We start from the raw sequence: 13,597 nt of genomic DNA, 5'->3' as shown, positions 1-13,597 counted from the left end.
TGAGGGACGCTGGGCAGTGCTCGGGGTGGGACTGAAGGAGTGAGGGACGCTGGGCAGTGCTCGGGGTGGGACTGAAGGAGTGAGGGACGCTGGGCTGAAGGAGTGAGGGACGCTGGGCAGTGCTCGGGGTGGGGCTGAAGGAGTCAGGGACGCTGGACTGAAGGAGTGAGGGACGCTGGGCAATGCTTGGGGTGGGACTGAAGGAGTTAGGGACGCTGGACTGAAGGAGTGAGGGACGCTGGGCAATGCTCGGGGCAATGCTCGGGGTGGGACTGAAGGAGTCAGGGATGCTGGACTGAAGGAGTGAGGGACGCTGGGCTGAAGGAGTGAGGGACGCTGGGCAATGCTCGGGGTGGGACTGAAGGAGTGAGGGACGCTGGGCAATGCTCGGGGTGGGACTGAAGGAGGCAGGGACGCTGGACTGAAGGATTGAGGGACGCTGGGCAATGCTCGGGGTGGGACTGAAGGAGTGAGGGACGCTGGGCAGTGCTCAGGGTCTATCATCATAAAAGTGCTCCACGGCTCTGGATGGTTAATAAAGGTAGGGATGGGTGATACGTCCGCGATAATTAATGCGATATGGCTCAGCTTGTCAGTGACCTACGGCTGTGTAGTAAATGCCGCTCCATCTGAAAGCAGGTGATGGTGATTTACTACTAATCAAGGAAACGGCTTTACTGACGAGATGCACATAACAATGTCATGCGATATATCGCCCAGCCCTAAATAAAGGCCTTCTGAAGCGAAGCGATGAGTGTGTGTAAAGTAAACAAAGTAAAATTCTAGCTTCCAATAAACTGTTTGCAGTTTATTTCTGCAAATCAATGCAGAAAAAACACAAATTCGCTCTCTGACAGTAGGTGGCGCTCATGACAGTAGGTGGCGCTGAAGGAGTCAGGGGCGCTGGACTGAAGGATTGAGGGACGCTGGGCAATGCTCAGGGTGGGGCTGAAAGAGTGAGGGATGCTGGGCTGAAGGAGTGAGGGACGCTGGGCAATGCTCGGGGTGGGGCTGAAGGAGTGAGGGACACTGGGCTGAAGGAGTGAGGGACGCTGGGCAGTGCTCGGGGTGGGACTGAAGGCGTGAGGGACGCTGGGCTGAAGGAGTGAGGGACGCTGGGCTGAAGGAGTGAGGGACGGTGGGCAGTGCTCGGGGTGGGGCTGAAGGAGTCAGGGACGCTGGACTGAAGGAGTGAGGGACGCTGGGCTGAAGGAGTGAGGGACGCTGGGCTGAAGGAGTGAGGGACGCTGGGCAGTGCTCAGGGTGGGGCTGAAGGAGTGAGGGACGCTGGGCAATGCTCGGGGTGGGACTGAAGGAGTGAGGGACGCTGGGCAATGCTCGGGATGGGACTGAAGGAGTCAGGGACGCTGGATTGAAGGATTGAGGGACGCTGGGCAATGCTCGGGGTGGGACTGAAGGAGTGAGGGACGCTGGGCTGAAGGAGTGAGGGACGCTGGGCAATGCTCGGGGTGGGACTGAAGGAGTGAGGGACGCTGGGCTGAAGGAGTGAGGGACGCTGGACTGAAGGATTAAGGGACGCTGGGCTGAAGGAGTGAGGGACGCTGGGCTGAAGGAGTGAGGGACGCTGGGCAGTGCTCGGGGTGGGACTGAAGGAGTGAGGGACGCTGGGCAATGCTCGGGGTGGGACTGAAGGAGTCAGGGACGCTGGACTGAAGGATTGAGGGACGCTGGGCTGAAGGAATGAGGGACGCTGGGCAATGCTCAGGGTGGGGCTGAAGGAGTGAGGGACGCTGGGCTAAAGGAGTGAGGGACGCTGGGCTGAAGGAGTGAGGGACGCTGGGCAATGCTCAGGGTGGGGCTGAAGGAGTGAGGGACGCTGGGCTGAAGGAGTGAGGGACGCTGGGCAGTGCTCGGGGTGGGACTGAAGGAGTGAGGGACGCTGGGCTGAAGGAGTGAGGGACGCTGGGCAGTGCTCGGGGTGGGGCTGAAGGAGTCAGGGACGCTGGGCTGAAGGAGTGAGGGACGCTGGGCAGTGCTCGGGGTGGGACTGAAGGAGTGAGGGACGCTGGGCTGAAGGAGTGAGGGACGCTGGGCAGTGCTCGGGGTGGGGCTGAAGGAGTCAGGGACGCTGGACTGAAGGAGTGAGGGACGCTGGGCAATGCTTGGGGTGGGACTGAAGGAGTGAGGGACGCTGGGCAATGCTCGGGGTGGGACTGAAGGAGTCAGGGACGCTGGGCAATGGTCGGGGTGGGACTGAAGGAGTGAGGGACGCTGGGCTTAAGGAGTGAGGGACGCTGGACTGAAGGATTAAGGGACACTGGGCTGAAGGAGTGAGGGACGCTGGGCTGAAGGAGTGAGGGACGCTGGGCAGTGCTCGGGTGGGACTGAAGGAGTGAGGGACGCTGGGCAATGCTCGGGGTGGGTCTGAAGGAGTCAGGGACGCTGGACTGAAGGATTGAGGGACGCTGGGCTGAAGGAATGAGGGACGCTGGGCAATGCTCAGGGTGGGGCTGAAGGAGTGAGGGACGCTGGGCTGAAGGAGTGAGGGACGCTGGGCAATGCTCAGGGTGGGGCTGAAGGAGTGAGGGACGCTGGGCTGAAGGAGTGAGGGACGCTGGGCAGTGCTCGGGGTGGGACTGAAGGAGTGAGGGACGCTGGGCTGAAGGAGTGAGGGACGCTGGGCAGTGCTCGGGGTGGGGCTGAAGGAGTCAGGGACGCTGGACTGAAGGAGTGAGGGATGCTGGGCAATGGTCGGGGTGGGACTGAAGGAGTGAGGGATGCTGGGCTGAAGGAGTGAGGGACGCTGGGCAATGCTCGGGGTGGGACTGAAGGAGTCAGGGACGCTGGACTGAAGGATTGAGGGATGCTGGGCAATGCTTGGGGTGGGACTGAAGGAGTGAGGGACGCTGGGCAATGCTCGGGGTGGGACTGAAGGAGTCAGGGATGCTGGACTGAAGGATTGAGGGACGCTGGGCTGAAGGAGTGAGGGACGCTGGGCTGAAGGAGTGAGGGACGCTGGGCAATGCTCGGGGTGGGACTGAAGGAGTGAGGGACGCTTGGCTGAAGGAGTGAGGGACGCTGGGCAATGCTCGGGGTGGGACTGAAGGAGTCAGGGACGCTGGACTGAAGGATTGAGGGACGCTGGGCAATGCTCGGGGTGGGACTGAAGGATTGAGGGACGCTGGGCAATGCTCGGGGTGGGACTGAAAGAGTGAGGGACGCTGGGCTGAAGGAGTGAGGGATGCTGGGCAATGCTCGGGGTGGGACTGAAGGAGTGAGGGACGCTGGGCAATGCTCGGGGTGGGACTGAAGGAGTCAGGGGCGCTGGACTGAAGGATTGAGGGACGATGGGCAATGCTCGGGGTGGGACTGAAGGAGTCAGGGACGCTGGACTGAAGGAGTGAGGGACGCTGGGCAATGCTCGGGGTGGGACTGAAGGAGTGAGGGACGCTGGGCAATGCTCGGGGTGGGACTGAAGGAGTCAGGGACGCTGGACTGAAGGATTGAGGGACGCTGGGCAATGCTCGGGGTGGGGCTGAAGGAGTGAGGGACGCTGGGCTGAAGGAGTGAGGGACGCTGGGCAGTGCTCGGGGTGGGGCTGAAGGAGTGAGGGACGCTGGACTGAAGGATTGAGGGACGCTGGGCAATGCTCGGGGTAGGACTGAAGGAGTGAGGGACGCTGGGCAATGCTCGGGGTGGGACTGAAGGAGTCAGGGACGCTGGACTGAAGGATTGAGGGACGCTGGGCAATGCTCAGGGTGGGGCTGAAGGAGTGAGGGACGCTGGGCTGAAGGAGTGAGGGACGCTGGGCAATGCTCGGGGTGGGGCTGAAGGAGTGAGGGACGCTGGGCAGTGCTCGGGGTGGGACTGAAGGAGTGAGGGACGCTGGGCAGTGCTCGGGGTGGGACTGAAGGAGTGAGGGACGCTGGGCTGAAGGAGTGAGGGACGCTGGGCAGTGCTCGGGGTGGGGCTGAAGGAGTCAGGGACGCTGGACTGAAGGAGTGAGGGACGCTGGGCAATGCTTGGGGTGGGACTGAAGGAGTTAGGGACGCTGGACTGAAGGAGTGAGGGACGCTGGGCAATGCTTGGGGTGGGACTGAAGGCAAGGCAAGGCAAGGCAAGTTTATTTATATAACACATTTCATACACAATGGCAATTCAAAGTGCTTTACATAGAAGAAATTAAAATAATAAAAAGAAATAAGAATAATTAAAACAGTTTAGAAGAATACAAAATAAAATACAGTACAAACAGTCGGACGAACATTGGCACAGTGCTCATTCAGTAAATGCATAGTTAAACAGATGTGTTTTGAGTCTGGATTTGAATGTGACTACAGTAGGAGCACGTCTGATCTCTTCTGGAAGCTGGTTCCAGCTGCGGCTGGCATAATAGCTAAAAGCAGACTCGCCATGCTTAGAGTGAACCCTTGGTATTTCTAGCTGATATGATCCTAATGATCTGAGTGATCTGTTGGGTTTATATTCAGTGAGCATATCTGCAATGTATTGAGGTCCTAGGCCATTGAATGATTTATATACCAGTAATAATACTTTAAAATCAATCCTAAATTTAACTGGGAGCCAGTGTAAAGACATGAGGACTGGTGTGATATGTTCATATTTTCTGGTTCTGCTCAGAATCCTGGCGGCAGCGTTCTGTAGGAGTGAGGGACGCTGGGCAATGCTCGGGGTGGGACTGAAGGAGTCAGGGACGCTGGACTGAAGGATTGAGGGACGCTGGGCAATGCTCGGGGTGGGATTGAAGGATTGAGGGACGCTGGGCAATGCTCGGGGTGGGACTGAAGGAGTCAGGGACGCTGGACTTAAGGATTGAGGGACGCTGGGCAATGCTTGGGGTGGGACTGAAGGATTGAAGGACGCTGGGCAATGCTCGGGGTGGGACTGAAGGAGTGAGGGACGCTGGGCTGAAGGAGTGAGGGACGCTGGGCTGAAGGAGTGAGGGACGCTGGGCTGAAGGAGTGAGGCACGCTGGGCTGAAGGAGTGAGGGACGCTGGGCAATGCTCAGGGTGGGGCTGAAGGAGTGAGGGACGCTGGGCTGAAGGAGTGAGGGACGCTGGGCAGTGCTCGGGGTGGGACTGAAGGAGTGAGGGACGCTGGGCTGAAGGAGCGAGGGACGCTGGGCTGAAGGAGTGAGGGACGATGGGCTGAAGGAGTGACGGACGCTGGGCAGTGCTCGGGGTGGGGCTGAAGGAGTGAGGGACGCTGGACTGAAGGATTGAGGGACGCTGGGCAATGCTCGGAGTGGGGCTGAAGGAGTCAGGGACGCTGGACTGAAGGATTGAGGGACGCTGGGCAATGCTCGGGGTGGGACTGAAGGATTGAGGGACGCTGGGCAATGCTCGGGGTGGGACTGAAGGAGTCAGGGACGCTGGACTGAAGGATTGAGGGACGCTGGGCAATGCTTGGGGTGGGACTGAAGGATTGAAGGACGCTGGGCAATGCTCGGGGTGGGACTGAAGGAGTGAGGGACGCTGGGCTGAAGGAGTGAGGGACGCTGGGCAATGCTCGGGGTGGGACTGAAGGAGTCAGGGACGCTGGACTGAAGGATTGAGGGATGCTGGGCAATGCTTGGGGTGGGACTGAAGGAGTGAGGGACGCTGGGCAATGCTCGGGGTGGGACTGAAGGAGTCAGGGACGCTGGACTGAAGGATTGAGGGACGCTGGGCAATGCTCGGGGTGGGACTGAAGGATTGAGGGACGCTGGGCAATGCTCGGGGTGGGACTGAAGGAGTGAGGGATGCTGGGCTGAAGGAGTGAGGGACGCTGGGCAATGCTCGGGGTGGGACTGAAGGAGTGAGGGACGCTGGGCTGAAGGAGTGAGGGACGCTGGGCAATGCTCGGGGTGGGACTGAAGGAGTGAGGGACGCTGGGCAATGCTTGGGGTGGGACTGAAGGAGTCAGGGACGCTGGACTGAAGGATTGAGGGACGCTGGGCAATGCTCGGGGTGGGACTGAAGGATTGAGGGACGCTGGGCAATGCTCGGGGTGGGACTGAAGGAGTGAGGGACGCTGGGCTGAAGGAGTGAGGGACGCTGGGCAATGCTCGGGGTGGGACTGAAGGAGTGAGGGACGCTGGGCAATGCTCGGGGTGGGACTGAAGGAGTCAGGGACGCTGGACTGAAGGATTGAGGGACACTGGGCAATGCTCGGGGTGGGACTGAAGGAGTCAGGGACACTGGGCAATGCTCAGGGTGGGACTGAAGGAGTGAGGGACGCTGGGCAATGCTCGGGGTGGGACTGAAGGAGTCAGGGACGCTGGACTGAAGGAGTGAGGGACGCTGGGCTGAAGGAGTGAGGGACGCTGGGCAATGCTCGGGGTGGGACTGAAGGAGTGAGGGACGCTGGGCAATGCTCGGGGTGGGACTGAAGGAGGCAGGGACGCTGGACTGAAGGATTGAGGGACGCTGGGCAATGCTCGGGGTGGGACTGAAGGAGTGAGGGACGCTGGGCAGTGCTCAGGGTCTATCATCATAAAAGTGCTCCACGGCTCTGGATGGTTAATAAAGGTAGGGATGGGCGATACGTCCGCGATAATTAATGCGATATGGCTCAGCTTGTCAGTGACCTACGGCTGTGTAGTAAATGCCGCTCCATCTGAAAGCAGGTGATGGTGATTTACTACTAATCAAGGAAACGGCTTTACTGACGAGATGCACATAACAATGTCATGCGATATATCGCCCAGCCCTAAATAAAGGCCTTCTGAAGCGAAGCGATGAGTGTGTGTAAAGTAAACAAAGTAAAATTCTAGCTTCCAATAAACTGTTTGCAGTTTATTTCTGCAAATCAATGCAGAAAAAACACAAATTCGCTCTCTGACAGTAAGTGGCGCTCATGTAAAGCAGAAATACAGCACTATACGCGCAGCTCAAACGAGTAGCGTGGTTTCATTCTGCTCTAGTTTGTCGTGTGATGTTTCTCGTATGCGGCAGAAATGGCAGCTCTCTTTTAAAAAAGGTCGCAAAATGTGACCATTTACCCGCAGTCTAGAGCCCTGTATAGTGCTGTATTTCTGCTTTACATGAGCGCCACCTACTGTCAGAGAGCGAATTTGTGTTTTTTCTGCATTGATCTGAACTGACAAAATAGACATTCCTGTTGGTTGAACACAAGTTAATAGATATCAATCAACAAAGTGTCCTGTGCTCACCACACACCGGCTATAGGTGGAGAGTAGAGATTTGGCTATAGGGTGATGTGTGGTTAACTTACACAGAAGAGACTTTGTTGCTCAGCACATGAAAATAAACTACTTACCGTGATCTCAGACTGTGCTTGAGTGGTTTCTCCACTGCATGGATCTTCATGTGTAGCTTTAGGTGACGTTTAATAGAGAAACTTTTCCCACACTGATCACACGTGTGCGGCTTTTCTCCAGTGTGGATCCTCTCATGTCTTTTCAGATTTGATGACTCACTGAATCTCTTGTCACAGTGTGAACACTTGTAAGGTTTTTCTCCAGTGTGGATCCTCTCATGTGTTTTCAGATCTGCTGATCGACTGAATCTCTTGTCACAGTGTGAACACTTGTAAGGTTTTTCTCCAGTGTGGATCCTCTCATGTGTTTTCAGAGATGATGACTCACTGAATCTCTTGTCACAGTGTGAACATTTGTAAGGTTTCTCTCCAGTGTGGATCTTCTCATGTCTTTTCAGATTTGACAACAGATTGAATCTCTTGTCACAGTGTGAACACTTGTAAGGTTTTTCTCCAGTGTGGATCCTCTCATGTCTTTTCAGATTTGACAACAGACTGAATCTCTTGTCACAGTGTGAACACTTGTAAGGTTGTTCTCTAGTGTGGATCATCTCATGTGATTTCAGAGCTGATGACAGACTGAATCTCTTGTAACAGTGAAAACACATGTAAGGTTGTTCTCCAGTGTGGGTCATCTCATGTGTTTTCAGAGATGATGAGTGCCTGAATCTCTTGTCGCAGTGTGAACACTTGTAAGGTTTCTCTCCAGTGTGGATCATCTCATGTGATTTCAGATGTATTGACTGGATGAATCTCTTGTCACAGTGTGAACACTTGTAAGGTTTCTCTCTGCTGTGGAACATCTCATGTGTTTTCAGAGATGATGACTCACTGAATCTCTTGTCACAGTGTGAACACTTGTAAGGTTTCTCTCCAGTGTGGATCCTCATGTGAACATCAAGAGATGGTTTGTATTTGAAATTGTTTCCACATTGATGGCATACATGCGGCTTCTCTCCAGTGTGAACTCTCATGTGTAGCTTCAGGAGATGTTTAATAGAGAAACTCTTTCCACACTGATCACACGTGTGCGGCTTCTCTCCAGTGTGGATCATCTCATGTTTTTTCAGAGATGATGACAGACTGAATCTCTTGTCACAGTGTGAACACTTGTAAGGTTTTTCTCCAGTGTGGATCCTCTCATGTGTTTTCAGATGTGCTGATCGACTGAATCTCTTGTCACATTGATCACACTTAAACGGCTTCTCTCCAGTGTGAACTCTAATGTGTTTCTTCAGGTAACTTTTAATAGAGAAACTCTTCCCACACTCATCACACGTGTGTGGCTTCTCTCCAGTGTGGAACATCTCGTGTCTTTTCAGAGGTTTCAACTGACTGAATCTCTTGTCACAGTGTGAACACTTGTAAGGTTTTTCTCCAGTGTGGATCCTCTCATGTGTTTTCAGAGATGATGAATGACTGAATATCTTGTCACAGTGTGAACACTTGTAAGGTTTTTCTCCAGTGTGGATCCTCTCGTGTATTTTCAGATGTCCTGACAGATTGAATCTCTTGTCACAGTGTGAACACTTGTAAGGTTTTTCTCCAGTGTGGATCATCTCATGTTTTTTCAGAGATGATGAGTCACTGCATCTCTTGTCGCAGTGTGAACACTTGTAAGGTTTTTCTCCAGTGTGGATTCTCTGGTGCAGTTTTAAACTGCCTGCTGTAGTAAAAGTCTTCTCACACTCAAAGCACATGTACTCTCTCACAACAGAGTGAATTTTCTGATGTCTTTGTAGATATAGCAGCAGTGTAAAACTCTTTCCACACACAGAACATGAATGTGGCTTCTCCTTCATATGAGCTCTCAGGTGTGTCTTCAGCTCTGATGCACTAAGAAATGTTTTGCTGCATTGATCGCATGAGAACGGCTTCACTCCGGTGTGGATCCTCATGTGACGCACAAGATTTGGTTTGCATGTGAAACTCTTCCCACACTGATCACATGTGAACGGCTTCTCTCCAGTGTGGATCCTCATGTGAATCTCAAGACTTCCTTTGCTTGTGAAACTCTTTCCACACTGAGAGCAAGTGAAAGATTTCTTGGCTCTTCTTTTCTTTAAAAATGTCTTTTTAGTCTTTGAGCGCCTCAAAGGTTTTCCTCCAGGATGGACATGATGTTCCTCCTCCGCTTCACTCAGTTCTTCACTCTCCTCCTCCACTTCACTCAGTTCTTCACTCTCCTCCTCCACTTCACTCAGTTCTTCACTCTCCTCCTCCACTTCTTCACTCTCCTCCTTCACTTCACTCAGTTCTTCACTCTCCTCCTTCACTTCACTCAGTTCTTCACTCTCCTCCTTCACTTCACTCAGTTCTTCACTCTCCTCCTTCACTTCACTCAGTTCTTCACTCTCATCGCTCTCTTCCATCAGGCCTGATATGAAAAAAAATTACATTTAATTTTCAGTACATCAAAATAATTCAAAGAGACATAAAGTGAAAGGACATGAAAGTGAGCCCTGATGTAATGGTAGAAAGTAGACAACTGCTAAAATATTATGATAATTTGACCCTAACCTTGCCTTTTTATAAATTGATTATATGTCCTTGAAACTTTCCATGAATGAGGTAAATTATCTCATTAACATCAAAATATACAATACTGCCATATTTCGACACCAACTTTGAGAATTGTATTTTACTAAAAACTTTTTAATTATTGATGGCCGTTCACACTAGACTTTTCCTTGCACTGACTTCCATTCATGCGCCTGTGAAAGTGAGACACCAGAAACACAAGCTCAAGTGAATTACCCTGTGAGAAATGACAAACGTTTAGCATTCAAGTGGAGTGGATTGGTTTTAAATTTTAGAATTATTATTATTTGTTATATGTTGAACTTATGTTTGAAAAAAGCTGCCACAGAATGTGACGTCATTTTCACGGCCGTTGCAGTGTCTGTAGAAACTTCACACGCTCAAAGTGTAGAGAGGCCGCGGCTTTAATTAGCTTTAAATTAACTATTTTTATTAGCATTACCCGTGTCCTACATGTTTCACTCAACCCTGTTACTCCTGACATGATTTTACTCTTTTTAAAACAGAGTCCATCCATCCATCTTCTACCGCTTATCCGGGGCCGGGTCGCAGGGGCAGCAGTCTAAGCAGGGATGCCCAGACTTCCCTCTCCCTAGACACTTCCTCCAGCTCTTCCGGGGGGACACCGAGGCGTTCCCAGGCCAGCCGGGAGACATAGTCTCTCCAGCGTGTCCTAGGTCTTCCCCGGGGTCTCCTCCCGGTGGGACATGCCCGGAACACCTTCCCGGGAAGGCGTCCAGGAGGCATCCGGAAAAGATGCCCGAGCCACCGCAACTGACCCCTCTCGATGTGGAGGAGCAGCGGCTCTACTCTGAGCTCCTCCCGAGTGACCGAGCTTCTCACCCTATCTCTAAGGGATCGCCCAGCCACCCTGCGGAGAAAGCTCATTTCGGCCGCTTGTATCCGGGATCTTGTCCTTTCGGTCATGACCCACAGCTCATGACCATAGGTGAGAGTAGGAACGTAGATTGACTTGTAAATCGAGAGCTTCGCCTTGCGGCTCAGCTCCTTCTTTACCACGACAGACCGGTACAGGGACCGCATTACTGCAGAAGCTACACCGATCCGCCTGTCAATCTCCCGTTCCATCCTTCCCTCACTCGTGAACAAGACCCCAAGATACTTGAACTCCTCCACTTGAGGCAGGAGCTCTCCACCAACCTGAAGCGAGCAAACCACCCTTTTCCGACTGAGAACCATGGCCTCGGACTTGGAGGTGCTGATTTTCATCCCAGCCGCTTCACACTCGGCTGCAAACCGTCCCAGTGCATGCTGGAGGTCCTATTCTGATGAGGCCAACATGACAACATCATCCGCAAAGAGCAGAGATGAAATCGTGTGGTCCCCAAACCCGACCCCCTCCGGCCCCTGGCTGCGCCTAGAAATTCTGTCCATAAAAATTATGAACAGAACCGGCGACAAAGGGCAGCCCTGCCGGAGTCCAACACGCACCGGGAACAAGTCTGACTTACTGCTGGCAATACGAACCAAGCTCCTGCTCCGGTCGTACAGGGACCGGATAGCCCTTAGCAAAGGGCCCCGGACCCCATACTCCCGGAGCACCCTCCACAGGCCGCCGCGAGGGACACAGTCGAATGCCTTCTCCAAATCCACAAAGCACATGTAGATTGGTTGGGCAAACTCCCATGAGCCCTCCAGCACCCTGTAGAGGGTATAGAGCTGGTCCAGTGTTCCACGACCGGGACGAAAACCACACTGTTCCTCCTGAATCCGAGGTTCTACTATCGGCTGGATTCTCCTCTCCAGTACCCTGGCATAGACTTTCCCAGGGAGGCTGAGAGGCTCTTAAAACAGAGTATTTTTTAAAACTGTGACACTCAGGAAATTACATCATCTGGCCTCTTTCTGGAGCATGATGAGAAGACAAGAAGACGAAAATAATCTCAATCCATTGTCTCAGGTTTTACACAATCTGTAGCATTGACTATTTTCATCAACCCTGTTACCAAAGTTACTCTAAAGCCCTATTGGCTCGGGATAAGTATGACCTGGTGACCTCTAGTCATTTGTAATAATTGCGGAGGTTGTCCATGATCTTAATCCCGCGCGAATCGGCCATGTCTGTAATTGTGAATTTTTAAAGTAAAAATTCCCCCACAGTTGTGAATTGGCAGGGTCGTATATTATTGTTTTCAAGGTTTTTGTTTCCTGTGCGCTTTATCCATCTTTCGCGAAGAATAAAGGCTGCGTTGGGGTGTTTTGGGTGCTGGGTCATATAGATATACACCATACAACTATAACATTTGCAGAAAGAGAATCTTCAGAAGAGCAACAAAAAGAATGATTAGATGGAGATGGATGACATGTATATCAGCATGCGGTAAGGAGCATTCTTCTGTTTATGATATATCATACAGCTAGACCTTTAACGACAAGACATTTCCAAGCAATAGCCTATTGACATCATATCCGAGAGAAGTCAGTAAATTCAAGTAAAATCCGAGTCGAGAGTCGAGTCCGTTGGTTTTCAAATTCAGTCGAGTCCGAGTCAAGACCGAGTCTTTGAGGAAGCAAGTCCGAGTCGAGACCGAGTCTTTAGGAGTCGAGACCAAGACCATAAAAACATGTCAGTTTTCATATTCATGATTTAATATCACCCCAGTTAATAATCAACAGTTAGGCCTACAGACTAAGCTAGATTGGGAATGGTTTAGAGGAGCAGTCTTAACGTCTTAATATGGACTATGCTTTTACTATCATTAAAAAAATCCCTACCACATGCATCATCTTCTGCCTATTTTTCTAAACTGCTTCAACAGTGCTGCTCTGTCATCAACATGTTAAGCCCACCCTGACTTTTTTAATCATAGTTAGGACATGCAGAGCAAATTAAAAATTTTCTAGTGGTATGCAATTCTAGTGATGGGGACGAGACCGCCTATGCCGAGTCCGAGTCAAGACCGAGTCTTTGAAGGGTCGAGTCCGAGTCAAGACCGAGTCTTTGAAGGAACAAGTCCGAGTCGAGTCCGAGAAAGCAGAAATCGAGACCGGACTCGAGTACTACATCACTACAAAACCCTAGATATTTATTTGAAACAGTGGCTAAACTAACAAAAAATAAATCTTCAAGCCCAGAAGTTTCCAAGCAACACAGCAGTAATGACTTTATGGACTTTATGTACTTCTTTACTAACAAGATTGATAATATCAGGGAGAAAATTATAACTATGCAACCGTCTACTACAGTATCGCATCAGGCAGTGCATTGTAGTCTCCTTGAGGAAAAATTTGATTCATTCGTTGCTATAGGAGAGGAAGAATTTACTAAATTCGTTAAATCATCTAAATCTACAACATGTATGTTATTAGACCCTATACCGACTAAGCTACTGAAAGAGATGCTTCCAGAGGTCAGAGATGCTCTTCTTTTTCTTTCTTTTTTTTGAACATTATATTTATTGAATTTTTAACAAAACAAGCAAGTGATACATTTGACATAAGCTTAATATTTCACAACCTATTCCCCAAAATAAAAAATAAATTTAAAAAAACCTCACACATAACCGAGTAACAAAGACAATGATAATAAAGAACAAAAAAAAAAAAAACAACTCGGCAGTCAGCTTTACTTTCTTAATCTCCTTCATAATGTCTCAGAAACTCAGTTAATGGTGACCATATTTCTTCAAAATTTCCTCCCTTTCCTCTAACAATATAAGTGAGTCGTTCCAGTACAATACATGATGCCATCTCCTTCACCCACATATGATTTGAGGGTGCATCCATTTTCTTCCAGTACAGAGATATTAACCGCCTGGCCTGCAGGAGTCCAAAGTCAATCAGTTTCATTTG

The 13,597-nt window shown here is 51.3% G+C and overlaps 2 protein-coding genes across 7 annotated transcripts in view; one reads left to right on the top strand and one right to left on the bottom strand.

Annotated features, from left to right (window-relative positions):
- The window catches only part of LOC311301404 (uncharacterized protein), a 222,389-nt gene that overhangs the window by 9,078 nt on the left and 199,714 nt on the right, over positions 1-13,597 (bottom strand). For all 6 annotated transcript variants that reach the window (XM_084426478.1, XM_084426479.1, XM_084426480.1 and 3 more), the window contains one exon: positions 7,244-9,620. In XM_084426478.1, coding sequence (XP_084282604.1) covers positions 7,244-9,620 — 2,377 coding nt within the window. The remainder of the gene's footprint in view (positions 1-7,243; positions 9,621-13,597) is intronic.
- The window catches only part of LOC311301520 (uncharacterized protein), a 402,121-nt gene that overhangs the window by 363,070 nt on the left and 25,454 nt on the right, over positions 1-13,597 (top strand). The window lies entirely within an intron of this gene.

The sequence above is a fragment of the Rutilus rutilus genome (assembly GCF_951802725.1).
Source record: "Rutilus rutilus genome assembly, chromosome: 1".
NCBI classification, from domain to species: Eukaryota; Metazoa; Chordata; class Actinopteri; order Cypriniformes; family Leuciscidae; genus Rutilus; species Rutilus rutilus.
The sequence above is the reverse complement of the archived record's forward strand: the minus strand, read 5'-3'. Positions and strand labels throughout refer to the sequence as shown.